This window comes from Aulonocara stuartgranti, assembly GCF_965226115.1.
Source record: "Aulonocara stuartgranti genome assembly, chromosome: 20".
In the NCBI taxonomy this organism is placed as follows: domain Eukaryota; kingdom Metazoa; phylum Chordata; class Actinopteri; order Cichliformes; family Cichlidae; genus Aulonocara; species Aulonocara stuartgranti.
In genome coordinates, this window is record NC_138956.1 from 2,583,059 (window position 1) to 2,610,947 (window position 27,889).

The 27,889-nt window shown below is 41.0% G+C and overlaps 3 protein-coding genes across 8 annotated transcripts; 2 read left to right on the forward strand and 1 right to left on the reverse strand.

The window, feature by feature from the left end:
* Positions 1-11: 11 nt before the first annotated feature.
* Positions 12-5,292, reverse strand: dnajc22 (DnaJ (Hsp40) homolog, subfamily C, member 22). Of its 5 annotated transcripts, none has more exons than XM_082519306.1 (5): positions 5,017-5,292; positions 2,223-2,345; positions 1,152-1,758; positions 739-1,031; positions 12-652 (listed from the first exon to the last, which is right to left on the reverse strand). In XM_082519306.1, exons 3-5 carry the CDS (start codon positions 1,699-1,701, stop codon positions 476-478), a joined length of 1,020 nt encoding a protein of 339 aa, XP_082375432.1. In that variant the 5' UTR covers positions 1,702-1,758; positions 2,223-2,345; positions 5,017-5,292; the 3' UTR covers positions 12-475. The 5 variants fall into 5 exon arrangements, with proteins under 5 accessions (XP_082375432.1, XP_082375431.1, XP_082375428.1 ...); XM_082519305.1 differs by lacking the exon at positions 5,017-5,292 and adding an exon at positions 3,888-4,341 and having other exon boundaries at positions 2,223-2,374; XM_082519302.1 differs by lacking the exon at positions 5,017-5,292 and adding an exon at positions 3,437-3,515.
* lmbr1l (limb development membrane protein 1-like) lies at positions 3,548-17,122 on the forward strand. Of its 2 annotated transcripts, none has more exons than XM_082519299.1 (17): positions 3,548-3,775; positions 8,710-8,794; positions 10,590-10,623; positions 10,943-11,082; positions 11,523-11,626; positions 11,741-11,864; positions 11,958-12,026; positions 12,117-12,181; positions 12,834-12,906; positions 13,174-13,242; positions 13,369-13,445; positions 13,562-13,639; positions 13,748-13,821; positions 14,054-14,144; positions 14,227-14,293; positions 14,708-14,869; positions 15,435-17,122. In XM_082519299.1, the coding sequence occupies exons 1-17, from the start codon at positions 3,713-3,715 to the stop codon at positions 15,518-15,520; spliced, it is 1,461 nt and encodes a 486-aa protein (XP_082375425.1). In that variant the 5' UTR covers positions 3,548-3,712; the 3' UTR covers positions 15,521-17,122. The 2 variants fall into 2 exon arrangements, with proteins under 2 accessions (XP_082375425.1, XP_082375424.1); XM_082519298.1 differs by having other exon boundaries at positions 3,550-3,775; positions 13,174-13,260.
* Positions 17,123-22,594: 5,472 nt separating this feature from the next.
* On the forward strand, positions 22,595-27,190 carry dhh (desert hedgehog signaling molecule). The gene is made up of 4 exons (XM_082519300.1): positions 22,595-22,684; positions 22,942-23,480; positions 25,583-25,844; positions 26,010-27,190. Exons 2-4 carry the CDS (start codon positions 23,172-23,174, stop codon positions 26,813-26,815), a joined length of 1,377 nt encoding a protein of 458 aa, XP_082375426.1. The 5' UTR covers positions 22,595-22,684; positions 22,942-23,171; the 3' UTR covers positions 26,816-27,190.
* The last annotated feature ends 699 nt before the right edge of the window (positions 27,191-27,889 follow it).

Here is a 27,889-nt window from a genome sequence, read left to right on the forward strand (position 1 = left end):
CGGAGTTGTGGTCATAATGAGGGTGAAATGTGTGCTTTTAGATCATGTCGGACTCTGCACCGCAAATTGCTGCTGCGCATGAATATATTTTGTGAAATACTTGATGCAATACGCTGAGTGACCCTCAAATGTTTAATAAAAAACAAAAAATGGCATATGTAAATATACAGTGCGCCTGTATAAACACTACATGTACACGCGTCTTACAGAAAGCAAGCAGATATTAAAATAAAAGCAGGTGAAAATTGTTATCATGAGGTGGTTTACAATTACACTTCATCTTTAGCCCCAGGAGGTGGCAGCAAACTGCTGCATGGTCCAGAATTGAATAATGGACTGGACAGCTGTGAAACACACAGTCGATAAGTGTTATAAACCACAAAGTACAAGTGTCTGTGCGTGCCCTTGATTTATTTTTTCATGAACAATAAAAAATAATGACAACGCAAGCAAGCCCCCAATGAATAAAAGGCAACTAATTGAATCGATTGGGCCTGTGCCAACGTAGAAGGACCTCATAAGCCTCCTGGAGCTTCACAAATATTTCCTCAGCATCCTTGCTGGGGTTGTGGTCCGGATGCCACTTCTTGGCCAGCTCCCTATAACTTCGGGATATCTCCTCAAGAGAGGCCTCTGCTCCCAGAGACAATATCTGCAACATAAATACAATAAATCCAGATGAAACGGGCTAAATGGCAAGCAGAAAATGTAGACCTATTTACAGCATGCATTTCTTACCTTCAGTGCCTCTTTCTCTCTCTCAGTGTATTCTTTGAGCAGTATTTCTAGCACCTTCCTCCAGGCATCTTCATAGTACCCTCCTCCAGTAAGCACACACAATATCCGATATGGCATTAAAAGAAGGTACTCCAACACACTTCTGAGCCAAGGCAGGAACCATAAAATATCCAGCAGTGCTGCTATAGAGTCAGACAGATAGTACAGGGTGGCTGTGGTGTTGTGGAAAATACAGTAAGCCAGCGGGGCAGAGAAGGCCAGCCAACCTAGACCGATCCTATAAAGCCGTGGACCTGAGGTTGGAACAAAAAATATTTAACTTCAGGAAGCCACTTAAAACTGAATCAGAATGATTATTATCGACGTGCATAGTAAAATCATCCAATCATCTCAGATTGGTGAAACCAGCCCACCTAATTTCTGTTTGCTCCCAGGTGTCCGTGGAGGTTTGAACGTGCGGTGCTTTGCAGCAGTGACACTGGCAGCCAAGCTTATAGGAAGAGGAGATAATGTGCTGCCATAGAATAGCAGGGAGGTTGCGAGACAAGAAGTCAAAGTCTTTTGGAGATCGGATGTCTGCTGGCCAACATTGGACACCAGATGCACCCCTGCACCCACACATAAAGGCAACACAATCAAGTAGAAGAAACTGAGGGAGTTCAGTCCTATCATGGCCACAGTGCCAAAGTAGACTCCAACACACACCTGTCCTGCAAATCTGACAGGACTCACAGGAGGAGGGATTGAAGTGGGAGGCCTTTTTCTCTCTTTATTTCCTTCTTGATTGGCCTCACTAACATAAGCAGGGATGCGTATAAATTCCCTGACCCACCCAAATCCAAATCCTCCTAGTGTTAGCATCCATAGCAGAGCATGGGTGTCTCTACCTAAGTACAAATGGTGAAGGCCCAAAGGCCCACCTACTGCCCACAGGGTGTAGGCAACAATTATACTTTTTACCATGAGGCCTCAGAAGATTACCTCCTGTACAGGTGAATATTAGTCATCCTTGATACATACCTGCAATAGAGTAACAAAAAGTGTTAGTTATACCTCCAAACCTCCATCAGTGTTTTATAATTATATTATACTTTAATCAAATAATTAAAATGGAAATGTTCAGCTTATAATTTATTGGCTTTGATCTTTAATCCCATGCGCTTACATCGCCTGCTAACATTTTATTTATTTATTTAGTTTCATAACTATACTGTGTTACACCCTCCTCTGTGATCTGTCTGTTGGTCTTTGCCAGGACACTCAGATTTTTAATCTCTGCCATCCACTTCCCTGGTTAAATAATATATTATATAAGGGTGATTTATCTTAGCTCATGCTGTGTATTGTTAGTTTTACTCAACTCATTATGTGATCCAAAACATACCATTTTTGACAAAGAGTGCAACTATCTTTTCTGATCAATCGAAGATATTTGCTGTTCTTATACATCCAAATTGTATTTTAAAAAAGAGTTTGTTACTTACTGAGCCCATAATTTCAAATCCTTATCCAGAGAAATCCTTTTCCAGTGCTTTCCGTAGTTGAAGTTGCTGCATGTTGTTGCAATAGTTGGACTTTGGATCATGACAATGGGATTGCGCAGCGGCCTGAGTGCACAAAGCACATCAACACGAGCCTGTAATCATTTAAACTGATAAGACAAGTAAAAAGGCTAAAAGCGACATTTATGAAGAAAAAAGGACACTGTTGACAATGCTTCAAAGAGGGCTTAAGTTTATTTTGTAAGGAAAATAAGGACATAGCCTTAGGCCTGTATGCTAAACTTCAGCATAGGATAAGAGTATAATCCTGCTCCCCAGTGAAGCCTAAAACAACTTCACTTTTTCTGTACAATTTTACTTAAAGGTGTATAATACAAGCTTAAAGTATAAAACTCAAGTTATATCGTATTTTTTTAAATCAAAGCAAAGCACTTTTATTTTGTAAAGTGATATTCATTATCATATAAGCTAAAATATGAGATAAATATTATTAATACATCAGTAATACTTAGCATTATGCCTGATTATGAGGCTAACTGTATGTGATATAAGTAGTATCCTTGTGTGCGGGAATATATTTGTTAATAATAATAATTTAGTCCAGACAGAAATAAAGGTTTAAAACTTATTAAACTTTTGCCTATGATGGTATTGTTTAGCCTTCCATCAAAGAATTATCACCAGAACTATAATAGGGGAACAACTTGCTTGATGTTCAATTTCCTCAAGAATAAAAACATTTTGTTTTGGAAAATGGCCAAAAATATAAAAAACAAAATACACATACTTCAGTGATGTAACCTAACAAAGGCTCCTTACCTTAACTATATACTGACCAGGGGTATTTATGTGTGCAGAACCCCAGTGACCACTTATGAGCCAAGAAAAACCCCAATTGACCCTGATATTAATACCCCAATAGTCAGAAAATGTTTGATAATATATTAGGCACACCAATCTAAAACAACCATGTGCATCTGAAATAAACCTAGTTTTCATTAAGGTCATATTCCGTTTCGTTAAAGGTGTCTAGGAGAGGAGAGGAGATGATTCTCATTTAATTTTTTAATTTTTGTACGTTCTGTGCACCCCATTTATATCAGTGAGGGAAAGTTAATGCGACCAGCATCTCTCTAAATTAGTTTTAGCCAAGTGTAGCTACCTGTTCAGTCAGTGGGTGTGGACCACACGCATACCTGGAAAGTAGGCTGGGTCCACATTAATATTTCAAATCGCTGGACTGCCAAAACAATAAGCTCCCGTGGCCCCGCCCCCTGCGACCCCTCCTTTGCTGGGCTTTCGTCGGAGCTGAGCAGCCTTGCAGCAGCAGGTTAGCTCTTTAAAACCGAGCGAGCTCTGCTAGCTACACATCAACAGCATATCCAGAGAAGATGCGAAGTCGCTCAACTTTTTAACTATTCCACCCGCCTCCAGCGCTTTTAAGCCTGAGGACACTGTTATGGTTTCGGAGAATGGAAACGGACGACGTGTCGGTTAGAGAGCAACTTTTCCACAACCGTGTCCGGGAGACTATAGTAAGTAACGCCGAACCAACCCAACCGTCAGTGACTATGCTTATGAGCCCCCCGCAAACGTCGCATCACTGTAAGAAAGTCGCCTCAGTTAACGCTGTTTATTTCACTTTACCTAGCGGTAGCACGACTTTTGTTTCTCAGCTGTAGACTGCACGTCTTACTTTCTCAAGCGATAACAAGTTTGAAGTCACTTAAAAAAAGTGATGATAACGATTGAAATGTGCTCGCTCCCTGGGCTAGCTTAACCCATGTTCAAACTTTAACTGTTGCACGGATACAGCTGGTGAGCAGGCAGCAGAGAGGCACAGCATTTTGTTACTGTTGATGCTCTTTTTTTCCCCTCTGCTGTTTTATCGCAGTTTTGTATAATAGCAACAGCAACTATTTGAACCTTAGACTCGGTTCAGTTACAGCAAAGCACACGGCTCCTGACCTTTAACCCTCACATCACATCAGACGGGAGCCCGACTACTGAGATTGGAGATTGCTGAACCAGCCTATCATAAAAGCATCGTCAGGCAACACTTTATCACCTTCGTATCTTAGCATCAGGAGTCGATTCATCAACTTGGTTTGCTTTGCTCAGCTCCAGGTAGTTCGTTCTGGTTTGCAGAAGATCATGAGGTGAAAAAAATGTGAGGTTTTAAGGAACAACGTGTGTGTGTGTGTGTGTGTGTGTGTGTGTGTGTGTGTATAGATGAGTTGTATAATATGAAAAATAGTGATTCCTGTGGGAGATTGAGTCACTGCAGCAGCAAAGAAATCAGAACAGGGCTTACTGAATCCAAAAGAACATACATTAAGATTGTGATCAGTTAGACTGCTTTTATTTGTATGACGAGTCAAATTCTTGCTTTTAACTGTGAAACCTCTAAAGAATGTAGGTTTTTTTCCCAACAGACTAGGAAACCACCCCCCCCCCCCCCTTTTTTTTTTTTTTTTTTTTTAAGTGGTAGGCTGAGATATTTGCACATTAGGGCTGTTGGTGGCTTTTTTGTCTGCCCACATTAGGTATCAGAAGCAAGATTACATCCTCTGGAAAATATCACTTAAAATAGTATTCTACATTTGGTAGGCGGTATATATTTTCAGTGATAGATAGGATGCAGTTATTAATAAACCAAAACCAAATGAACAGCAAATAAAGTGCTTGCATTTCTTCTAATGCCCTTGTTTTGTCATTGTCCCTTTCAAATACCTAATGCTATTAGCAAGTGGCAAGTCTCAAGTCTCCAGCTTACCTCCTCATCACAGTACTTCCTCTCAGGCTTGTCAGCTGCCCCAGCACCTCTGGTTATTAATGGCTTTAGGCCAAGCCTATCTTTAATCAGCTTATTTTAAAGTCATAAACCTGTGGCAGAAGTGCATGTATGCTAGACCGAGAATAATATTTTGCACTAACAAAAAAGGCTGGATGAGACATTTTTTTAAAAGTAGAAGAGCAACTCTTTGATATCCAAAAATAATTAAATAAAAATAATTCCTTCCATCCATCTTTTTCCACTTATCCAAGTCGGGGTTTCAGTTGAGCTGAAGCCCATCCCAGCTGTCATATGGTGAGAGGTAGAGCTAACTATTTACACTCATGGCCAGTTTACAGTCACCATTCAACCTAACAGGTATGTCTCTGGACTGTGGAGGGAAACGCACACAGGTAGAACAGAGTCCACAGCCAATGGATTCGAACCCAGCACCATCTTGCTTTGAGATGATGATGCCAACCATCGCACCACCATGCTGCCATTTTACTGCATTGTATTTGTTTTAGTTATCAGTTAATCTGATGATTATTTTTTTACAGCTGTTTAGCCTATAATGAAATATTCCAAAAGGTCTTTGAGAAGCTAAACTGACTTATATTTGCTTTAAAATAACTGAATGGCTATCAGAACAGCTGCTGACTGAGTTTCTGTGGATAAACTAATGGTTTACTTGGGTAATTATTGTAACTCTTATTCATAAATAATATAATAATAGATATGCGTCAATTGTGAGATGCCAAAAACTAAACAAAAGAAAACAGTGTTTTAAATTCTTTCAGTCTTTTACAGTTCTGTATTTGAAGCTAGTGTAAAACTGATGTTAGACTACAAACATCAGCCACTGATATTTCTAAATGTCTGTTTATTTACCAACAGGCCAGAGGCAGTCAACGAGGCGTGTATCATCCAATAGAGATGTTTTTATAACAACATGTCCTTAGCCGACGCATATAAATGCTGGTTTAGCTACTGAGAATGCTCTCGTATTAGATATCCAAAGCATGCAAGCAGCTGTTCCATTAGTGCTTCTTTTTTGATTCTGAGGAAATGTGATGGAAAAATAATGCACGTATCAATGCACAGGGTAGATACATTTTTCCATAGGTGCATGACAAAGATATGCTATAAAGGCTATTTCTATATGCAACAAACATGCTTGCAGCTATTTGCCTGTCATGAGAACAGATGAGAGTAGTTTAATAATAATAATAATAATCAGTTAGATATCTTGTTGGAGTGAAGACAAGTGGTAAAATTCTGTGCTTGACTAAAAGGGGGGGGACGGTATTTATGTGAAGTATGACACTTTCTGGCTTCTGGTCAGAAGCCTCCCAGTTGGACCAGTTGGTACCGGATTCCTAAAAGTCGACAGTAATTCCAAACAAATTCTAATTCGATGAAATGTACTATACCTGTTTGGCCAAAGGCATAATAAACAGTTAATAATCAGTGGGAAAGTGCGATTACAGCCAAGTGCATGTCTTCACTTGAGCTGATTGTGTTCTTGTAAATCATCTTGGGTATCAGCAGATAGTAGAAAATTGAAGCGCAGAGAGCGTAGCTCGGCTGTGGGGGTAAACAGCCGAGCTAGGAGTGCTCATCCACAGACCACAGCCTGAGCCTGGTCGGATCAAGAAGGATCAGTGTCTAGCACGATAAAAGGTCATGATGATAAAATCTTGCAGTAGAGAACTGGAACAGCCAGCATCAGCACACACTGATATCTATTCCCCGCTTAGAAAAGAGCACTGTAATATTTGTATAATACCTGAGTCTCAGGCGCTCTGACTGAAAACTATAATAGCTCAGAACTGATGGGTTTGAGTCTTAGGAGTGACTTTCTGCAGTACTTTTGAGAGAAGGAAAACAGAGGACAATGTGTTGGATGGATCATCCCCCCCCCCCCCCCCCCTTTAATTTTTTATTTATTTATTTATTTTAGTTTATTTGTTATTGAGAGACTCTATTGAAACGCTTAAGTATTAATTAATAATTATTGCAGACCATTAAATTGTGCTTAAGGTGTCTACTTTAAAAGCGAGTCCAGTTTTGGAAGAGATGCTTTGTCTTCGTTCTTCAAGGATTCAAGGAAACTTTGTCATTCACATCACATGTTTAAATGAGGTGAAACAAAATTACATTTCTGCTCTGTTCTTCTGCTCCTTTGTAAATTTTCACACAAACTGCACGGCTGGGCGAGATGAGAACATTTGCACTTCAGCTGTTTTTTGTTTTCTTCGGCAGAACAATTTTTGAATTACTCTGTGGATTGTGAAATAGTCTGCACTGACACTTTGTGTCACGCTAGAGCCTGAAATTCTCTAAACTCTCCCCTCAGCAGCCCTCTGTGGCCTGCCAGCTCTCAGTATGGCCAATTTAGCACGTTTTCCCCCCACCACACTCTACCTGTTTCTCACCCAACCTTTGTTTTCTACTTTTCTTGTTGTTGGATTAACCATAACAAGGTCCTTTCTAAATCCGACTGCATTATTCAACAATTTACGCAGACTGAGCTGATTAGTTGTTGCGCACAGTCGTTTGTTTTTTCCATGGTGCAGCTTTTGTGCTGCCACTGATCATTTCCTCTCGCACAGACTCTCAACTGTTTGTTTTTTGTTTTTTTTAATCTCACACAGCAAGTGCAAGATTAAACTAAAATAACAAACTTTTGTGTAAACTCGATTTAGCAACAGGTTTTATACGACGTTGTATTTCTGCAGAGCCTCTCCCTCTGTGTTTGTTGCTGTTGTTACCTTAGGGACAAACGTCTTCATTGTGCTGTGCATACAGGGCTCCCCAGAGGCTCTGGAACAGGAATGTTTTCATTGATACTTGTGGTTTGGCAACATCAGTTCATTCATGACTCACAGCAACACTTTGTTGCACTGATAAAAATGTATTGACGTGAAATTAATGCCACACAGTTTAGCTGTCAGATAAATCAGGATTCAGCATTAAACGGTCACATCTTCTGCACGTTCAGCAGCTTAGCTTACATTGCTGAGCTTGTCCAAGTTGCTCAGGTATGTTTTATACTTGGGTGCGTTTCTGAGCAGGAGCTACCATTGGTGCTTGCTTATTGTCTTATCTGTGGCAGGCAGCGGTTTGATCCATTGTTGTATTAATGTAAAGAGATTTAATTAGAGTTGGCATGTTGAGGGCTTTCCCAGACAACAGATTGCTGGTGGAAGACTGGTTTAACCTAAATTTGTTGCTTTAACATAATGGTAAGCAGTGTGGAGGGGGATCACTCACCCACTGGCATTAACCCTTCTCTCTTTTACTCTCTCGTAATCCTTCTCAGTTTATCACAGTGACCTTTTTTTTTTTTTTTTTTTTTTTTTTTTTTTTGGACCAAATGGGTAATCTTCAGACGTAATCTGTGTCTCTCTTGGCGTAGGCAAACTCTCATAGCCAGAGTGGAAAGCTGTGTGAGGAACACATTCTGTAATCCCCAAATGTCTTTTCTCTGCTTTCTCCCAACTTACACTAAACCAGACATGTCAGCAGTTTAAAGTAAATCTATTGCTCATTGACTCATTGATTAACATAGCATGACAGGTGGTTTACATAGCTAATCTTATTTATGTAAAACACTGGTCCCTTTTAATGCCTGTCCTCAGACCTTTAAATGCAAAAATAACACTAGAATTTTCTCTGTTTCTTCTGCAGATCTGTGTTCTCCTGTTTACTTGCCTTTACATGCTGTCCTACCTCATCCTTAACCAATTCAGGAAGACTGCAGAGTTTGTCACAGGTGAGTTTTCTGCAACACACGAATACTGCACTGTGAGAACGTTTTCTATCAAAAGCTTCTAAAGAATTGCCTGCAGCAGAATCAGTGATGATGTTGACAAGCACACTGTCTACATTGGTGAGTGGGTGGAAGTAGGCAATACTTTTCAACCAAGCACAGGTGTTGTTCAGAAATTACCCATTCTATTTTGAGCAGTCTTTGTTTTCTAGTTTGTGTGCAGGCTGCAGCAGGATTTTTCTTTTGAGCTTTATTTGAAGAGTCTTCAGAAACCTGAATAATGCTCAGGCAAGCAGTAAAATCAATATTGTTTGCATACATGAATGTACCACATATGCACCCTAGCAGGAAGGCAGCTGTGAGCTTAGGGCTAGAGTAACTAAATGTATTCACCTCGTTAGGCTGAAAGCATGTGAACCATACACATGACAAAAGATGTTTGCTTTTTGTTTTCTGACTTTTCGCTGTCTGGAAAAGTGTAGTAAGATGTGTTTTGGTGAACACAGACATGATAAAAATAGCACTATAGCTAATAAGCAACCTTCATGTAGTTACAGTTAAGTAATAACTGTTGGTGTACATGCCCATGTCGTAACACTGCCTCCACCATCTTTGTGGTGTCCTAAAAGTTTTCACCTTTTTGTGAACCCTCTGTATTTTCATGAAGGTAAATCTGTATTGTAGACACTGACAGTAACACTCTTACCTCTTTGCTCTTGAATTGTTTAGATGTTATGAAGGTTTTTTTGGTAACCATCAAAGTAATTCTGTATTCATGGACTTTATTTGTCTTCCCGTCATCTTTCAGGCCTTTTGTTGGTGCTGAGCTGGGCAGTAAATGTTTTCTTTTATAACAGCTGAAAATCTACAATTAATTCACAGATGGATTGTTTGATTTAAAATCCATTGTGTCAAAGTACATAAGCAACATTATAAATAATTTTATTGTAAAAAAAAAAGTTCTTAATGTTTAACACAAATGTTGAAAGTGCTGAAGTGTGACTGCAGAACTTTCAACAGTTACATAATAAATCCAATAACTTCCCACAATTGGAAGCAGATGTGAGATGTCCAACTAGTCAGGTCTCTGTGCTCCACTGTGATTGGGTGGGAGTCTGGGAGATGGCCAGATGCTTTTTTTTTTTTTTTTTTTTTCTAAAATAGGGAGCGAGGAAAACCTGCTATATATTAGCTCACTGCTGAAAAAGTTTGTGCATCAACAACAATGGAACAGTTGTGCCCTGCAGCCTAAATGACAATTGTGCAACAGCACTGCACAAAGTTGTTTTTGTCTATAAAGATTCAAGAACTGGTTTTTGCTCCTTAGGCTTATCTTCTATATCTATATTTCTCCTCTGTGCCAATATTGATACAGTAAGGAAAATACTGTAGTACTGAGCTACAGAAATTCAAATAGTGAATTTAGACATGAACTTTGTAGCAAGATCTTAAACATTTATTCATTTTTTAAAGCTTAAAGAGGAAATGGAGACATTTATAGAAGTGTTTGTTTGGTATTCTTAATTCCCCGCTCTTTCTGTATCCTGCCTATAGGTAGTTCAGTTTTATTAGAGTCTGGGTTTTGCTTGAACAGAATGTTCCAAACATACTCGTCCCCCGCTTACTCCCCTTTCTGAAGCCGTTGCTTTTTGCTGCACTTCTACACACGCCCAAACACACGCACACTGAATGTGTTCTGTGCTTAGGCTTTCCTACAATGTAAAAGTCAGGTAGTTACATGTGAAAACAAACTGAGGTCTGTCAGTTATGTAATGAGTGTTGCTCTGTTCCCTTGTAGATGATGTCGAAGATGCCACTGTCAACAAAATTGCGTAAGTGAAAAACACAACTGATTAACTAGCTGGTATCAGTCTGTTCTCACTCCCACTCCATATGATTGAGCAGATACCAAGTCAGTGTGACGTGTGTAGTGACCCAATACCATTTGGCTTTGGATTTATTGCCCTGCCTTGTGTGTGTGTGTGTGTGTGTAATGGTGTGACTTCCATGTCACTCTGCCCTTTGTCCTTACACGCCGGCACTATATTACCTTATTCATGGCCACTGTAGCCTTTCATCTACGCTGTGGTGTTTGAGGCTAAACATAAATAAATGCACAACACTCACAAATGGTGTTTCTTCTTTTTCCAGGCTGTGGCTGTGCACATTCACCCTGTCTGTTGCAGTCTGTGCTGTGCTCCTTCTCCCCATTTCCATTCTGTCCAATGAGGTGCTGCTCACCTTCCCACAGAGCTACTACATGCAGTGGCTCAATGGATCTCTTATTCATGGTACATCTGTCTGTTTTTTTTTTTTTAAGCAGGGATGACACCAAACCAAACATCAAATAGAGATCTGTTTTAAAACTGGAACAGAATGAACAGTAGTGATGCCCTCTAGATCAATATTAAACAGGCCTGTGTCCAAACTGATAATTATTACTGACAGAGAAGCTGTGACCTCACTGTTCAATTCAGTCAAGTTTTCCAATCTCAGTGGAATGCCAGTGTCTCATTGTGAAGAACTGTGGTGCTGATTAATGTGAAAGTAACCTTTGCTGTAATGATTTTAGCTTATTTTGTTCTGTAATTATCGCACATTGCAATGTATGTATACAGTCTTGTCAGTGTTGGGAAGGCTGAGCCTCATGGTGGCCGATCTGGGTACTGCTAAAACTAATGCTAATCAGCGTTTGCCCCAAAAATAACAAATGAAAAATCTGTCTTGACAGGTTTGTGGAACCTAGTTTTCCTTTTCTCCAACTTGTCCCTGGTCTTCCTCATGCCTTTTGCATATTTCTTCACTGAGTCCGAGGGATTTGCAGGATCCAGAAAGGTAGCATTTTTAGCACAAGCTCACATTGGAGACTCAAAATGATTTATAGATGCAAGTCCACAGTGCCTGTTTTCGCACCCATCTGCTCACACATCATCTACTTTGGTTGTGTAGGGTGTAATGGCACGAGTTTATGAAGCAGTTGTGCTGCTGTTGCTGCTGGCCCTGCTTGTGCTGGGCATTGTGTGGGTGGCATCAGCCCTCCTACATGACAACATAGCCCGGAAGAGCCTCTACGGTGAGTCAACCACAGATTCCTCAATGACAGGTAGTTTTTATATGTTTCATATAGCCACTTGTGATGCTCTATCTCTCTCTCTCTGGATTTCAGACCTGTGGGAGTATTACCTTCCCTATCTGTACTCGGGGATCTCTCTCTTTGGAGTGCTGCTGCTTTTATGTTAGTATATCTCATTCACAGTTGGTGGAGTAGCTATAAACCTGGTTCTATGGCTTTTGCATATCATCATCTCTGTGCTTCTCTCCTCAGTGTGCACTCCCTTAGGGTTGTCACGAATGTTCAGTGTAACGGGCAGCCTGCTAGTCAAACCACGGGTGAGTCACAGGCTCAGTGTCTTGAATTTAAACAAGTCTAGTTGTCTAAAGCTATGCTAGCAACCCACTGAGTCAGTACAACTTTTCTTCTAACACAACTTGTTCCATCTTCAAAATCCACACTTCCTGCTGGTTCCAATCATGTTGTTAATTTGTAGTGTTTATTACATGAGGTGCAACTAAAGAAAGCATACTGAATTATCAATTTTGAGTGTGCTGTTGATGCACACTAGTCAGGGGAGTACACAAAGTAAATGAGCAAGCTACATATAGCTAGTAAACAATTCAAATGAGTTGGTTGGTTTTTAAAAATGGGAAGCTTCTGAAACCAAAACCTTTTAATGCCTCTGAGGTTTAATTAATAGTTTTCCAACGTCTATTAAAATGCAGAGCACCATGACTTAATGTAATAAATGTACATAATTGGTTTATACTAGTCTCTTTAAAGAACAGTATGTACTACTGTTTGGTCGTGGCTTTACTTGAACATGTTGAACTTTCCCAAATAGCAGTGAAAAACTGCTGTGAATGGCCTAAATGTCTGTGCTATATTTCACTGCAGTGGTGTCAGAACACCTGAACATGACCATTTCAACTTGTGCCTGTGAACTCATTAAAAATCGAATTGACTGATTGGTCCTGTCCTCTCTAGCTGCTGGAAGATGTTGAAGATACTCTGAGCTGCACCACATTTGAGGAAGACTCTCTCTCCAGGAAAATCAACTGTAAGTAGGTGATAGTGTTCACAAGAACGTTTCCTCTGGTTACTTCTCTCTGTTAGGTTAATTGGTTATTCAAAATTGGCCGTGGATGTGAGGTGTTTGAAGACTATAGGAAAAAGTACTTTATCAATGTGTGGTTAAATGTGTAGTCTGGGGTGGTCATTAAGTGTAGAAAGGTGCTATATAAATACATTTATTTGTTTTTTATATTCATCCTTAAATTAACTGGTTGACATTTTCTCCTTCCCACCATCATGCGTGTGATTGTAGGTGGCAGTACATCCTGCTGGGTCAAGCTGAACATGGAGGCTCTGAAAAAAGAGTACCAAGCCGTCCAGAGTAAGCGCGTCGCCCTGGGTAAGACTGGGTGAACAGTCTGTCTCTCTGCTGGAGTTCTCGCACAGTGATTACAGAGTGTAGTCATTTGTTGTTGTCGCTTTTCTGTCTTTCTTGTTTTCCCCACAGAGATGCGGAGGAAAGCGTCCCCATGGCAGCGGAACCTGGGCTACCCGCTTGCAATGCTTGTGCTTCTCGCACTGACGGTACTTGCATGACTATCAATATAAGCATCAATTCTACTTTAAGTTTAATTTATCAAGACCACAATTATTTTTTGTTTTTTAAAGTATTATTTTGTAATTGTCTCTTGTGTCTGTAGGTGATGTGTGTGCTGATGGTCTGTTTCAACGTGCTGGAGTTGCTGCTGGATGAAACAGCCATGCCCAGAGGAATGGAGGTGGAGTTTCTGCCAAAACAGAATTAATAAATGCGCCCCTTTTAAAGGTTTATGTGCTACAGCTAGTCGTGATGATATATTGAGGATTGTTATTTTTGTGTGTTGTAGGACCCTCACCTTGGGATGGCCTCCTTTTCAATGTTTGGCTCACTGGGTGCTGCTGTTCAAGTAGTTCTCATTCTGTATCCTTTCATCCTCCCATCTTACAATTGGGTGCACATAGAGTTAATTAGTTGTCTACATTTGGCGCAGCCACTCACCAGGATGCCCTTGATATTTCACCAGGGCGTGGGTGATGTTGACTCATGCTGTCACACTCACACATTGGAAGCACCTTTTATTTTTTTTGTAGCCTACTTCTTGGGTGCTCTTTACCACTCTGCCTTCCACTGTTATCCTTAAAATTATTTTCAGTTATCTGATGGTGTCCTCAGTGGTGGGCTTCTATAGTTCCCCTCTCTTCACTGGCCTCCTGCCTCGTGCACAAGACACCAACCTCACACAGGTACCCAGTGGTCAGCAGGCTCACATATTTCATCCAGAAACTGTTGTTTTCACTAAAGATGGTAACCTCTAATTTTTTTCAGATAATCGCCAACTGTGTTTCACTGCTTATCCTGAGCTCTGCACTGCCGGTGTTTTCACGCACTCTTGGTAAGCATGAAGCACAAATGAGAAGTGGGGCATTAACATTTCAAAGTTTCTAGCCTTGTCCACAGTTTTGCTCCTCTGTAATTCTGTGTGTGTTATGTGTGACTGAGCATATAGTCAATGTTTATGTTTATGTATATTACACAATCTTAACAATGCACTGTGTGCATGAAATACTAATAAGTTAGTTAGACTGTAATGGAAAACAACAACATTTTGAACAATTGTCTTTGACGTTACATGAAATAAAAAGTTTACCCTGACTCTGCTTTGACTGCATCTATAAAATGGAAAGCATTTGTGTAGTTTTAATGATGTCCACAGGAGGGCGTTTGTATGCCATGAATATTGTGCCTGCAGGTGAATTGGGGCTTTGGCACATTTTTCACAAGTTTTGCTTCTGTTATTTTGTGTTAGGGATCACCCGTTTCGACCTACTGGGAGACTTTGGTCGATATAACTGGCTTGGGAACTTCTACGTTGTATTTCTATACAACATGCTGTTTGCTGGCCTCACCTCTGCCTCCCTGATAAAGACGGTCACCTGGGCAGTACAAAGAGAGCTCATCCGTGCCTTTGGTCAGTCTACTTTCATTTTGAATTTATGAAGCAAAGTGAACAACGTTTGTAAGCATATACTTTTTTTTCTGTCAGTGAGACTGAGCTGTGCTTAAATTCATTGCACTTGGATATCTCTTTCATAACTTTCCCCACCTTTGGCCCCATTTCCCTATGGGCTGGTCTCTCTTCCTCAGATAGAAAGAATACAATTCTTTCAGGAAATTGTAAAGGGACAGGAGGAGAGTCAGGTCTCCTTGGGGACCTTCAGGCACACCGCCCTAGACCCCTCACAGCACACACACACACACACCCTCCAAACCTCCACCCAACACAAACAACCACTCGGAGCATGGGCACGCCAAACTCACACATGCATACACACAATCCCCTTCCTCACACTCCAGATAGCATCTCTGCGCTGTGGCAGCTCTGCTGCACTTTCCCATTGCCTCCCAGCATACTTTTGTTCTGTGGTTAAAAGACTTTCAATTCACCTAAATCACAATTTTTCCTAGCTTTGCAAATGTAATGCTCCACCTTTTGATTGTGTGATATTATAGTCCTTGTTTCTCTCTCTGTACAGGTCTCCACAGACTACCTTTAACTGTGTCACGCTCCACCGTCCCCTTCAGGCTCCTCCTGGCCAGTGGATTGTCTAAAATCCAGTGACTTTTTTGGGGTTTTTTTCCTTCTCATGACTGCCTTTCCTAACCTTTAAAAACTGAGCCATTTCAGAGGTGTACCCGGCGGATTAAAGGCATTCACAGTTCAGTCTCTTTGCCAGCTGGTACATGGATCAGGTCACCACGTGTGAAGAGACTGAAGAATGTGAGTCTGTTTGCACTGTGTCCAGTGGGAGCACCGCTTGATGCTGTGTTCAGTGACCAATATATCAGGGTCCAAGTTTATACTGCTTTTTGACTGCAAAGGCAAATACTGGTACAAGTGGTTACCGAGTCACAGGTGTGACTGGATCGAGGGGAAAAGGGATTAAAGCCATATTAGCAACGATAACAGAGCCCCTGCAAAGTCATGCTTTGTAAAAAGAGGATCCTTTAGCAGCTGTTTGTCTGACATATGTGAAAGTCAGCAGAGTTATTTTAAAATATTGCATTGTAGCTGTGACATAATTTCCTCTTCCTCCTTCAGGTCGACTGAGTGCTCTCTCTTTCTTTGCGGCTTCCCCACGCCTTCCTCTTTAAGTACCACCACTATTTTAAGACTAGAAGATCTTCTACTTCCATGTGTTTGGATGTTCCAGTCTGCACCAGTGTTATGTTGGTTAATAAAAGGAAGTCGTTAGTGGGGAGCTGATGGGACAGAGAGCAGTTCAGTTGTCTGCGGATCTGCGGGTTACACACAGGGAATGTGAGGTTGACGTGATGGTCTCAGTGTTGGAGCTCTTTTCTTTGTCTTTTACACACTGAGGTTACCAGTAGGATTAAGAGCATTTTGTACGACGGCTTGACTTTACAAAAAAAACAAAAAACTGAAAGCTTTACACTTTGTCTTATAAAATGTATTTGAATGCCATGTGACACTCACTAGTGGGAACTCGCTGCCTTAAAAAAACCAATCAAACTGTGAATCATTAAGCATTTGTGTGGGGAAAGTGCAATATTGTGTATGTAAAAGCACACTTTTTAACTTTAGCAAAAGTTATGTTTTCAGTTAATTTTCTGTGATGTTTATTTTGCTTTCATCTCATTCCTCTGTGTCGGAAACTGGAGTGAATGCATCAGATAATGTCAGAATATTTTGGAACAGCTATGTGGCTGTCAGGCTTTTTTTAGAGGTTAGATTATCTACTGTCAGCATTATCTCATCATCTGATATGTGTTGGTGATCCTGTGTCACAGGTTACTTTTGCTGCTGTATCAGCAGGTTATTTGCTGTTGGTTTGACCAGCAGGGGACACTATCTCTTAAGTCCAATGGCAATATAACCCCTAATTCTGTCTGGTTAGTTATTGTATGCATTATATGTGGACAACTCTGAGGTTTACTCATTTCACTTGTTCTGAAAAAGTTCTTATGGATTTTTCTGGCATTGTGTGTTGTTTTTATTATTTATGGTTGTTTGGGAATCCATACTTTGCATTTTGATTTATTACTACTCTCTTTTCAAACAGTTAAAGAAAATGTTTAGTTGTTCTGAAAGATTTCGAAAAGAAAACTTGAAATGCTGTTGTTTCAGATTTTCCTACATACTACTTTTTTAAACTATTACGTGAATGTTTTTGAACAATAATCAATAAAAATGTGTTTTTGACCTCTTTGTATGCGTTTTGTTTTGTCTTTGAACGCACAACAAGGTTATTATTATTTATTCATTTCTTTGATGCAGTTACATCTCCTAACATGTGGCCTGTAGTGGGTGTGTTACTGGTAAGAGACGTCTGTCCTCCGTGTCCCTCCACCCTTTAGTGCACTACTTTAATCAGCAGCAGAAGAAAGCTGTATTTGGGCCTGTCTGTCAGCGGCGTCCACCCGCGACGCCACTGCAGCCGTTGCCCATGCTTTCCCCACTTTGATGCAAATGCCAGATAACCTTCCAAATCAGGAGAAGCGGCGTTCACTTACGATCACTCCTTCACATCCCCACCACCCACCTCCTTTGTTTCATTCCTTTTGCCTCGCCTATTGTTCATTTCCTATTTTTCTTTCTTTTTTATCTAAAGTCTGTTCAAGAAAACCCCAGCTGATTAATTTCTCCCTGTTGATTTTTTTTTTTCTTGCATCTCTTGTTTTGCTTCTTTGGATGTTTTAATTAAGATTATTTTGTTTAGGTTTTGTTTTTGAACTTCATTTCCTTTGCTAACAGGAAATGAACTCAGATGTCGCCGTAACATTACTCGGACATCTGCAGGCCGGTTACTCTGAGGCAAGTGACACTGTAGGCCAGGGGTGTCAAACTCAAATACACAGTGGGCCAAAATTCAAATCTGGAACAAAGTCGCGGGCTAACAGTAATATTTATTGAAATATATTTATTGCTCCAGATATAAGAATGAATCTTTTCTTATGGACTCAAACAAGTTTTGCTGAGAAACTGAATATGGAACAAGCTTAATACTAAACAATATATATATTAGCTGTATAATACCAGTAGGCCAGCTCTAATAGTCATTTGGTATGGCTTCACGGTCCAGAGTTTGACACCTATGCTGTAGGCAGTTAAAAGGTGCATACGAAAGAACTGTTGGTGTGATTTCAGAAACGGGGTGAAAATTTAGATTTTGTTAAATGTGATTTTATATTTGAACAAACCCAGACTGATGCATTTAATCATGGGGCTAAAAGTTGGTTATTTTGAATTTACACCCATTATTCTCCATTTTCTTTGAATGTGACTAGAAAATTGCACTTCGGACTTCTGGTGATTGATGCTAAACATGTTTTGTTTTTTTTATTAATGAGGGTTTTTGCCCTCTGTGCTCCTGAAAGTCCTTCTTGACAACAACCAGTTTTGCACCTTGGAGAAATGGTGCAGTTTGTGCTTGAATCTTTTTTTTTTTCTTTTCTTTTCTTTAGCCTTAAGAGCTTACCAGCTACAGCCCAACTGGATTGAATGATTTGTCTTTCTGGAGCACTGTGTGCACACATTTGCATTGTAAAACAACCCTAACTATCACTGTCAGCCTTGAAAGTGGTTGGTGTAACACTAAGATATCACAATTCCACCGTAGCAGAAAGTAAAGCTTGATAGCGATGCAATCAAAGTGTCTCAGCGGTCCCTTTCGGTAACACACTGTAGTAATGCATGTCGGGACTGCCAGGGAAAAGGCGGGAAACAGCCAGCTTGTTATGGGATGAGATAGGCTATCTTTATTGTCAAAACATAAGAATGAAGTGGGGGGGAAAAGACACAGAGTAGCTTTCCTGACAGTCGGTCATTTGAAGTTTGTGCCAAAGTGCATTAAGGGTTGTTATTCCCTCTTTTCTACACTTGCAAATACAGAATCACTCCGGAAAAGGCGAGACCTGCTCGCTAATCAGCTGATAATGGGCCACACTGTCCACTTGCTATAGCTGCCCGCCATCCTGTGTGCACACTCACGGCACACTTGCTTCACACAGTCGACTGCCACAGGCCTTTTGTTTCATCGGGTGAAGGATGCAGTGTTGAGCTTTGTTTTTGTGTGAGTGGTTCAAAAACCTTATCATCACAATTGACACTGAGAAATCCAAGTGAACAGTATTTAACAGTATTTCCTAAGTTAATTTGTAAATTTTTGTAGTAAATTGTAAATATTGTAAAACTTTTCTTCTGTCATTTAATGGTCGGGCATTGTACAGCTACAAGCATTTCACCCCCATGTCATACTGTGTATGGTTGTGTGTGTGTGACAAATAAAATTTGAATTTGAATTTGATTTATTTAATCTGCACATTAGTGTGGAAAAGTCTTGAGACACCCCTCAATTCTTTATATTTTGGCGGTGGGAAATGGGAAAATAGGTGCAGAGATTTATTGAAACATGTGCAAAACAAATGCAAATGTAGTGCAAAAACCTCGATTTTTACAAATCTAGTGGACATGAAGTCTATGATGCGACTACTTTTATTTTTCGACACAGTCCAAACTCAAGCTTTTTTATTATTTCTTGAAGTATTCTTCAGAAATAGTTCTCTGCTTCTTGTTTAATTTGGCATACCTCCGATTTTTCTCCCTATTTCCCTTCCTTAACAATGACACCCTCACAGCCATCCGTCCACTGAGACAGCTTCTGATGAGGGTTCAGTGAACGGTGGATGTGTCTCTCAGGTCCCGTGTTAGGCCTTGCTGGATTTTCTTTTTCCTGTTTTTTTTTGTGGCTTTCAGATGCTGTTCATCTGCTTCATCTACTTCAGGCTTCCCACTACCTCCAGTTTCCTATTTTTTTTTTTTTTAGGAAACTGCACACCATACAGAGATATACAGCGATAAGTTTTTGGTTAATAGGTCTTTGTGAATCACCTTGATGGTGAAAATACTATTCTGTGTCTGTCAAACTCTGTTATCATTGGCATTTTTGTAAATTCAGATAAAGAAATGGGAACAGATTACGTGTTTCTGTGACATGCTTCTGGTAACAACGTGCTGAAAGACTAATGGCTCTGTGCTAAGTTGTTAGCTGAATAAACACAATTCTGTTTCATCCCTTGTGTTAAGTGCTTTTTTATGCTTGCTTAAACCAATATTAAGAGGATTAACAAACAAACAAACAAACAAAGAAAACAGAACCATTCTTAGGTAAGAGGACTGGACTGAAATCGAGACAAGAAAATCTGGTTCCTTGGGAGGAATGAGGGGTGACTCGAGTCTCCCGCACACTACTGCACAATGTAAATGAATTTTGGGGATGGAATTAGCAGAAGGTATAGCATCATGTTTGACCTTTGACCTGCTTGTCAGCAGCCAGGAAGTTCCACCCTTCGCAGTCTATTGTCCACTTTCGTGCAGCATCGCCTCAACTTCACTGGTACTCTGTTTATTTTTATTTTGCATTTTTTATGACCTGCATCCCTGCTTAATCTTAGCCATAACATGCTAAGGTAGACGTCTCACATCCGTATATGTGGCACACCTGAATTAAACATGAAAACATGACACAAACTGATGTATTAAATACAAAACCAGAGTTACAATACAGTGTGTGCAGCTGCACTAGAATGCACCACCCTGCGCTTCCTGCACTGATAACACAGTGACAGACAGTGGTGGGCAGTGAGAGAGGGGGGAGACGGTTAGGTGTCAGTTCCTTGACTTTCCTTGCCCTCACCCCCCTCGGAAACCCTTCTAATGGTCTCCATCTGAGGAAGTGGATCCTGCAGAATGTCTAATCAGCTCTATGAGACAAGACTAACACTTGAAAAGTCAAAGATGGATTGTTTAAAAAATGCTACTTCTGTTTTACTGAATCCTAATTTCAAACCCTTGCTGCATTCTGAGATATCGGCTATTCGTCGAGTATGACCCAAATTCACAGCGCACCTGTAAGTGCAAAGGCAGTCAGTGTGACCACCAGCTCAGGTGCAAGCACAGCCGTCTGTTTGGAAGAAACAAAGCAGGGTAGCCTAACCCAAGCAGGAAAGATCTCGTTTTCTGTGCTGTGGCTTTGCAGGAAACTGAACCATTCACCCAGTCATGTACTCCCATCCTGAAATGGGGGAGTAAAATGCTAAGAGCCAGAAGGAGGCAGGGGGAGGCTGGAGGATGGGGGCACCAAAATAAAAACTAATAATAATGACCTTTTTTTTCTCTTCCATCTCCAGCCCACAGATGTTTGCTTCCTTCCTTTCCCTTTCATGTCAGATGGAAATCTTTTTTCTCTTGTATAGCTTTGAAGAGAAACACTGATGTGAGTAATTGTAGATATGAAAGTGTTTGTTACTTTTTTTGATTGAGTTATTCCCTGCATTTGTTACAAAGGCCGATATCTCTCATCTGTGTTGCCTAAGCCAGACTCGAACCTTTCTCCATGTTTATCATAAGGACAGGAACATGCAGCTTCGCCTTACCACCCCTCCCTACAACATCCTGGGATCATCTAGAAACTTCCCCCAGTGAGAGTGCATTTCCATGGTCAGTGTGGAGCTCAGTGACCTGAGCTCCACACTGCAAAATGAAATGTTTAGGGTACAATAAGTCACTTTATAAATAAGTCTTTTTCTTCTTCTTCTTCTTTTTAAAAAATTATTATCTTCAGTTACAACAAACATCAAGACATATACTATTTGAAACATTCAGTAAAGACAGGCCACTGCCGCTCTGTTTCCCTGAAACAGCCACAGTGCAGAAACAGGCCTGATGTATTAGGTCCAGGAAGCCAGAGATAGGGCAGTGACATGCACTTTGACCTTTAATCTGCCATTAATTTAAGCTTCCCTCTGCGATTACAGATGTCCCACCCTTGAGATACGGTGATTACTTTCTTTTCTGCTCCCACTTTGGGCATTATCAGACACATTTTTATAATTCTCGCCGCTATTGTTCTAGGGTGGATAAAAATAATAAATTGATGATAGGGCCAGCGGGTGTTTCCACCAAAGAGGTCTTGGGTGCGCTTGGTTCAGGAGGGTCAGGCTAGTTCCCCAAACACAGGAAGGCAGCACTGTAAGTCATAGTCTGTGGGTGTCAAGGCTGGACACTTGTGCTCCATCTTTAGGTCCTCACCTTCAACTCTTGTCTATTTATAACAGAAGCATGAGTGTGCAGTGGGAGGGATGAGCAAACAGAGGCAAAGACATGTTAGCTCAAAGCAACTCAACTGACAAGAAACTTTGGAAATTGAAGCTACTGTAAAAGCTCCCAATGAATCCTAAATTTTGTGTTTTTAAAGCGTATTTATAATGAACAATTTGTCTCAACCAAAACAAACAAACAAAATACTGAAATAGATTTGTGTATTATCTTTGTTACAACATTTCAGTTTTTTATGCCTAAACTTTACAGTATTTTGATAAGGGGGTGGGGTTCACGGTGTTAACATAAGTGGCCAAATGATGTGTTCTTTATATGGATGGATGGATGGAGGCGTGTGCTGTCGCGGTGGGAGCGCGCAGAGGAAGGGAGGGCAATCTTGTCCGGACTCTAATAAGAACCAATGGCTGGCGCAAGGTGGCCAGGAGCGCTGAAACGCGACAAAAGACAGTGGACGAAGGAGAGAAGGAAGAAAAAAAAAAGTGTCGGTAGAGGCATTACTGGATGGACAGCAGGGATGAGAGATTCATTGGAGCGTCCAGAAAAATCCCAGAGTCAGGCGGCTATCGGGCTTTAGGTGTGCGTCAGTTTGTGTGTCCAGTCCAGGAGACGGCGTGGGGGAGAGACAGAGAGGGAGAGAGAGAAGCGGTAAGTGAGCAGAAATCCACCAAAACACCTGCGTCAAGACAGGCACCTCCGGAGGATATCTGAAGATGACTCTCGGATCACAGGAGACGTAGTTCCCGCTGATACGCACTGAAATCTTCAAAGAGCCTTTGTATTTCCACATTTTCAGTGACCCAACGCATGCCAGACTTCAGCCAATCAGATCGCGCCGTCACCAAAACAGTGAAGCACTTGCTTGGTATTTTAAAACTTTTTTCTTTTTCTTTTTTTAAATTAAGGTGAAACACCGGGATATGAAGTAACCTACGTGCCCCGGAACTTTATCAGTCTCTGGGCTAAAAAATAACTAAATAAAAATAAATAAATATCACCTCTAATGATCAATGATTTGGAATGGACCAAGATCTGACTCTCATTCACTTGCTGTCACACACCTGGAGCTATCACACCTGGGCTATCGCCGCACGCATTGCGAGCCACTGACTTCTGGGAGACCCAACCCTCCTCAATGAAGCAGTTCTGGTGGGCCCACCTGGCACAGCTCACCCTGGTTGCTGTGTGGACTTTTATATGGCTGGTCCAGGGATGCGGACCGGGCCCGCGGTACGGCACCCGTCCGAGGCCCAGAAAGCTCACAGCCATGCGCCTCAAGCAGTTTTTCCCCAACTTATCAGAGAACAACCTGGGGGCCAGTGGGAGAGCAGAGGGCAAGATCGCACGCAACTCTGAGCGTTTCAACGAACTTGTGTCCAATTACAACCCAGACATTGTCTTCAAGGACGAAGAGAACACAGGCGCTGACCGCTTCACGACTAAGGTGAGACTGGTGTCGAGCTGGGTTAGAATCTTAGATTTGTTTTATATGACTGTGATACAGTGATAACAGTCGTTTCCATTGCTTCCCATGATCGCTTATGACTGTTGTGTAGTAAGTCCAGTAAATGCCCAAAGATGCAGCACCAGATTGACTCAGTGAGGTGATGCTCAGACTGACTTCCCTTTTCAAGATAGTTTCGTTGTTGGATGGTTGATCAGCTACATTTCCCTAAATGGACAAACTGCTGTTTGCACCTTCAAAACGAATCATATAATCCCAGTCATTATCTACCTGCACTTGCCAGTCTGTTAATAGATAAAAATGCTCAGCACGGCCTGTGTAAGCTTTAACCAAACCTTACCTCACTTTTTTTTTAAAGATAAGAAGATAAGGATGTAATTCAACACTACCCTTAAGTGGCTGAGTTTCTCTACAGGAACATTTCCTTTTAATCTTTAACCAAAGTCTTTGTTATTTGAAATAAAACACTTCCCATGACAGGTTCTCAGTGTGCCCAGCAGAAGAAAAATCCAGGCAGGGCACTTAAATTCCTGATTGATTACTAAGGATAGGTAGCCAAATTTACAGTGTCTTGAGAAGGCAGTCAACGTCCTCAAGGATTTAAGATCTGGGCCGCATTAAAGAACTTTCAAACTACCCATTTGGAATGCCACACTTCTGAATGTGAACATAAGCTCCATTCACACTCAGTCCACGGTTTTGGATACTATGGTCTTGTGTGATTGTTTAGGATATTAATCTGTGTCCCTTCTCCTCCCGTAGTGATTGTATGTGAGGGAAATCTGTGGTTGTATACGTGTGCCCTCCTGATACCAGTTTGAATGTGTGTGTATGTGTGCATGTGCCCCCTTTTTTGCCCAGATGTGAAAGACGTTCTTTGTGCGTCATTTGGAGACTCAGAGGGGTCGCCTATACAAAATTCCCTCCTACTGAAGTAATGGCACCGTCGGAAAAGCGACTATTGTAGTTGTGACAATGAAATGCCTCTCTTCAATGGCATTGCGAGATAAATGTACCCAGTTTGTTTTCTGTCCCTCTCTCTTTTTCTCACTCTTGCTGTCACATTCCCAAGTCCGTGCCCATACATTCTTCCCCTCTGCCCTCTCTTTTTAGTCCCAACCTCAGGCCTTTGCTACGCCGCTTTCTTCTTTTCCAACTTTAGCTCCCATGGTTTTCTGTCACTTCCTCCTTCGCTGTTGATCCGTTGTGTATTCGAAATGAGCTTTACTGCCATAATTATAGGTTTTAAAACCTGCCACAGCACAAGTCACAAGCCAGCGCCGTTCAGTAGCTGCATGAGCGTATCACCTCGGATGCTGACGTCATTATTTTTCAGCCTGCTATTTTGCGACAATGCTGACACAGTCTGTAACATTATGGCCCACGGGGGTGTTAGGAGTCACTGTGCACATATTTGATCACATGTCTCAGGGGTGAAACTGAGAAACTCAAGTCTGGAACAATCTGGAAAGGCAGAGAATGGCCTTGATTATTCTGTCACCCTGTTGAAAAGGCCAAGGAATGTGCCAAACTGGCTACAGTAGGGTTTGTTCTTGTACTCTGATTGTTTGAGCAAGGTTGAAATGGCCTTTAGCAGAGTAGAGGAGGAACTGTGTGATGATGCCAACTGACAAACAATCAGAACCTGGGAGCTGGAGACAGAGCTGAAATACTGGAATCGTTTTCTGCCGAGGCGCACTGAAATCAGTCTACGCACTTAGGTGTAAAAACCCCATTTTTCTTTTTCTGCCTATTGTTAGAGAGTGGTAATATTCACAAGTGTCTGTCTCTTGAACATCTCTTGTTTGCTGATGAGACTGAGTGACTTGGTTTTGGAAAATTAGGAACTCTTTAGATTCTACAGTTTCTACTTCTGAAAACTAACAAATCATCATCTGTTAGTTTGGGTTTCAGAGGAAAAACAACACTGAGTCAAGTCAAGGTTTTTCTTCTGTGTTGCAATTTTTTGTTGTAGGTAGGCTGAGATGGGTGCTCATGCTGATAAATTTGTGAATATATTTACAAGTTTACTGAAGTGCTCCAAAATGAATATCTGCCCTCTTTCTTATTCTGCCCCGTAGCGATGTAAGGAGTGCTTGAACAGGCTGGCTATTGCAGTGATGAACCAGTGGCCAGGGATACGCTTGCGTGTGACAGAGGCCTGGGATGAAGATGGCAACCATCCTCCTGGCTCTCTGCACTATGAAGGCCGGGCTGTGGATATAACAACGTCTGATAGAAGACCTGAAAAGTACGGTCTCCTGGCCCAGCTGGCTGTGGAAGCAGGCTTCGACTGGGTCCACTATGAGTCCAAACATCGTGTCCACTGCTCAGTAAAAGCTGGTAAGTTTAAGAAGGTAGCTGCCATTAAAAGCCATGCTTGTATTGTTAAATTACTTTACTTCAGTGTGAAATGTATCAGGATATTTAAGTTTATAAAAAAAAAAAAAAAGGGGGAACACAATTTGTGTTTACTCATCTTGGCTTTGTCTGCTGATCCTTCTGCAGATCATTCTCTTGCTGTGGAAAAAGGTGGCTGTTTCCCAGGCTGGGCCCGGGTAACTGTGGCTGGAGGGATGCAGAAGAGCCTGTCGTCACTCACTCCTGGGGACAGAGTCATGGCCCTATCTGGGACAGGCCAAGTCGTGTATAGCCAAGTCCTCTTGTTTCTCCATCGGGATCAACAAAGCTGGTCTGCTTTTCTGTCTCTGGAGACAGAACATGGACATAGATTGGCCCTTACTCCAAATCACTTGGTCTTTTTAGACCCGCACTGCAGACAAGAAAACAGTGAGTACCAGCCTCAGTTTGCAAGCAGGGTCAGACAAGGAGACTGTGTTCTCATACATAAAGCAGAGCAGCAAGTGCATGCATCCCAAATCATCTCAGTTTCACTAACAGAAAGCGTGGGAGTGTATGCACCCTTGACAGACGCTGGAACTTTGTTTGTTGATGGCGTGCTGGCATCCAGCTATGCGCTGGTGGAGGACCACAGGCTCGCGCACTGGGCTTTTGGACCCCTGCGACTTTTCTTCTCATTCAAGCAGCTACTTTGGGGAGAAACAGCAGAAGAGCAGCAGGATACTGACATTCAAAAAAGTTGTACTAAGACTCCAATGCATGTTAGCACTTTGCCTGCAAAGGACAAAGCAGGTGTGTATGTGAACAAAGAAGTCAACGTGAGTGATGCCCTGAGGATAGAAAGTAGAGAGAAGCACTCCTTGCAGACGGAGACATCAGAGGTGCACTGGTATGCTAGACTACTCTACAGTTTTGGGTGCATTCTTTTAGACTCAGAGTCATTTCATCCTTAAGAACCAAAATCTATGCACACTTAATAAGTGCCATAGCCTACTGCTACGTTTATACAATATGTTAACACTTCCCATTTATTCCTTAAAGGATTGAAAAACACTGGAAATGCTTGCTAGCTTTCTCCCCTATTTTTGTAAAATAATCTGCCATAATGTTATACATGCTAACAAATGTTTAAGAAACTGAACATAATGAGACTTTGAGCAAGTTAATATAAAAATGGTAATACCAAAGACTATCATATTTTTGTTTTGTTTTTTTGTATGTATTTTCTCAGTTATATATGTTAAAAAAATAATAATAAAAAAAATGAAATATATATATTCTAATGAGACAAGAATGAAATCCCTGACGAATAGAATCTTTATTTTTGTACTTTCTGAATCATAATATATATATATATATATATATATATATATATATATATATTCCATTTTATTATAATATCTACTACATGTGCTGTATGCCCTTGCTTGTTTTCATGTCATAAATCAAATTAAAATTGTACTTTTATGAAACGGCAGGCTACCTTTCTTTTCAGCTGTGGTGTAGATTGGTTTTGCATGTTAGGTTAATTGATATTTTTACTTACTAAACAATAAATTAGTTGCTCAGTGTGGAGGGGGGAGGGGGGGAAGGGATATGACAAGGAAATGATAGATTCCAGCACTTACAGTCGAGTTAATGTATGTTGTGTAACCCTGTGTGGAAACCCAGGTTAATGAAAAGCCCAGAGTACTTAATATTCCGCCACAGTCTGCAAACACTCTGACTTTATCTCAGTCACAGATCTCTGCTTTTTTGGAAGCCCACTTTAGGGTTTTGTTTTTTATTATCAGGTTTTGTTTGTTTTTTAATCGTATTGGAATTGCATTATTTTGCGCCACCCTTATCTGCTAACTGTTGCACATTACAATGCCACTTTCTATTCTGTTACATCCCGCTTGCGCATCCCACCCAAAAATCGAGTCTGGCCTATAAAGTACAATGTGACTTCCTACAAAGACAATAAACATTACTACTAAACATCTAATTTTTTACTGGTTTCAAGTAAACAAATGTTTTAAAGGTTC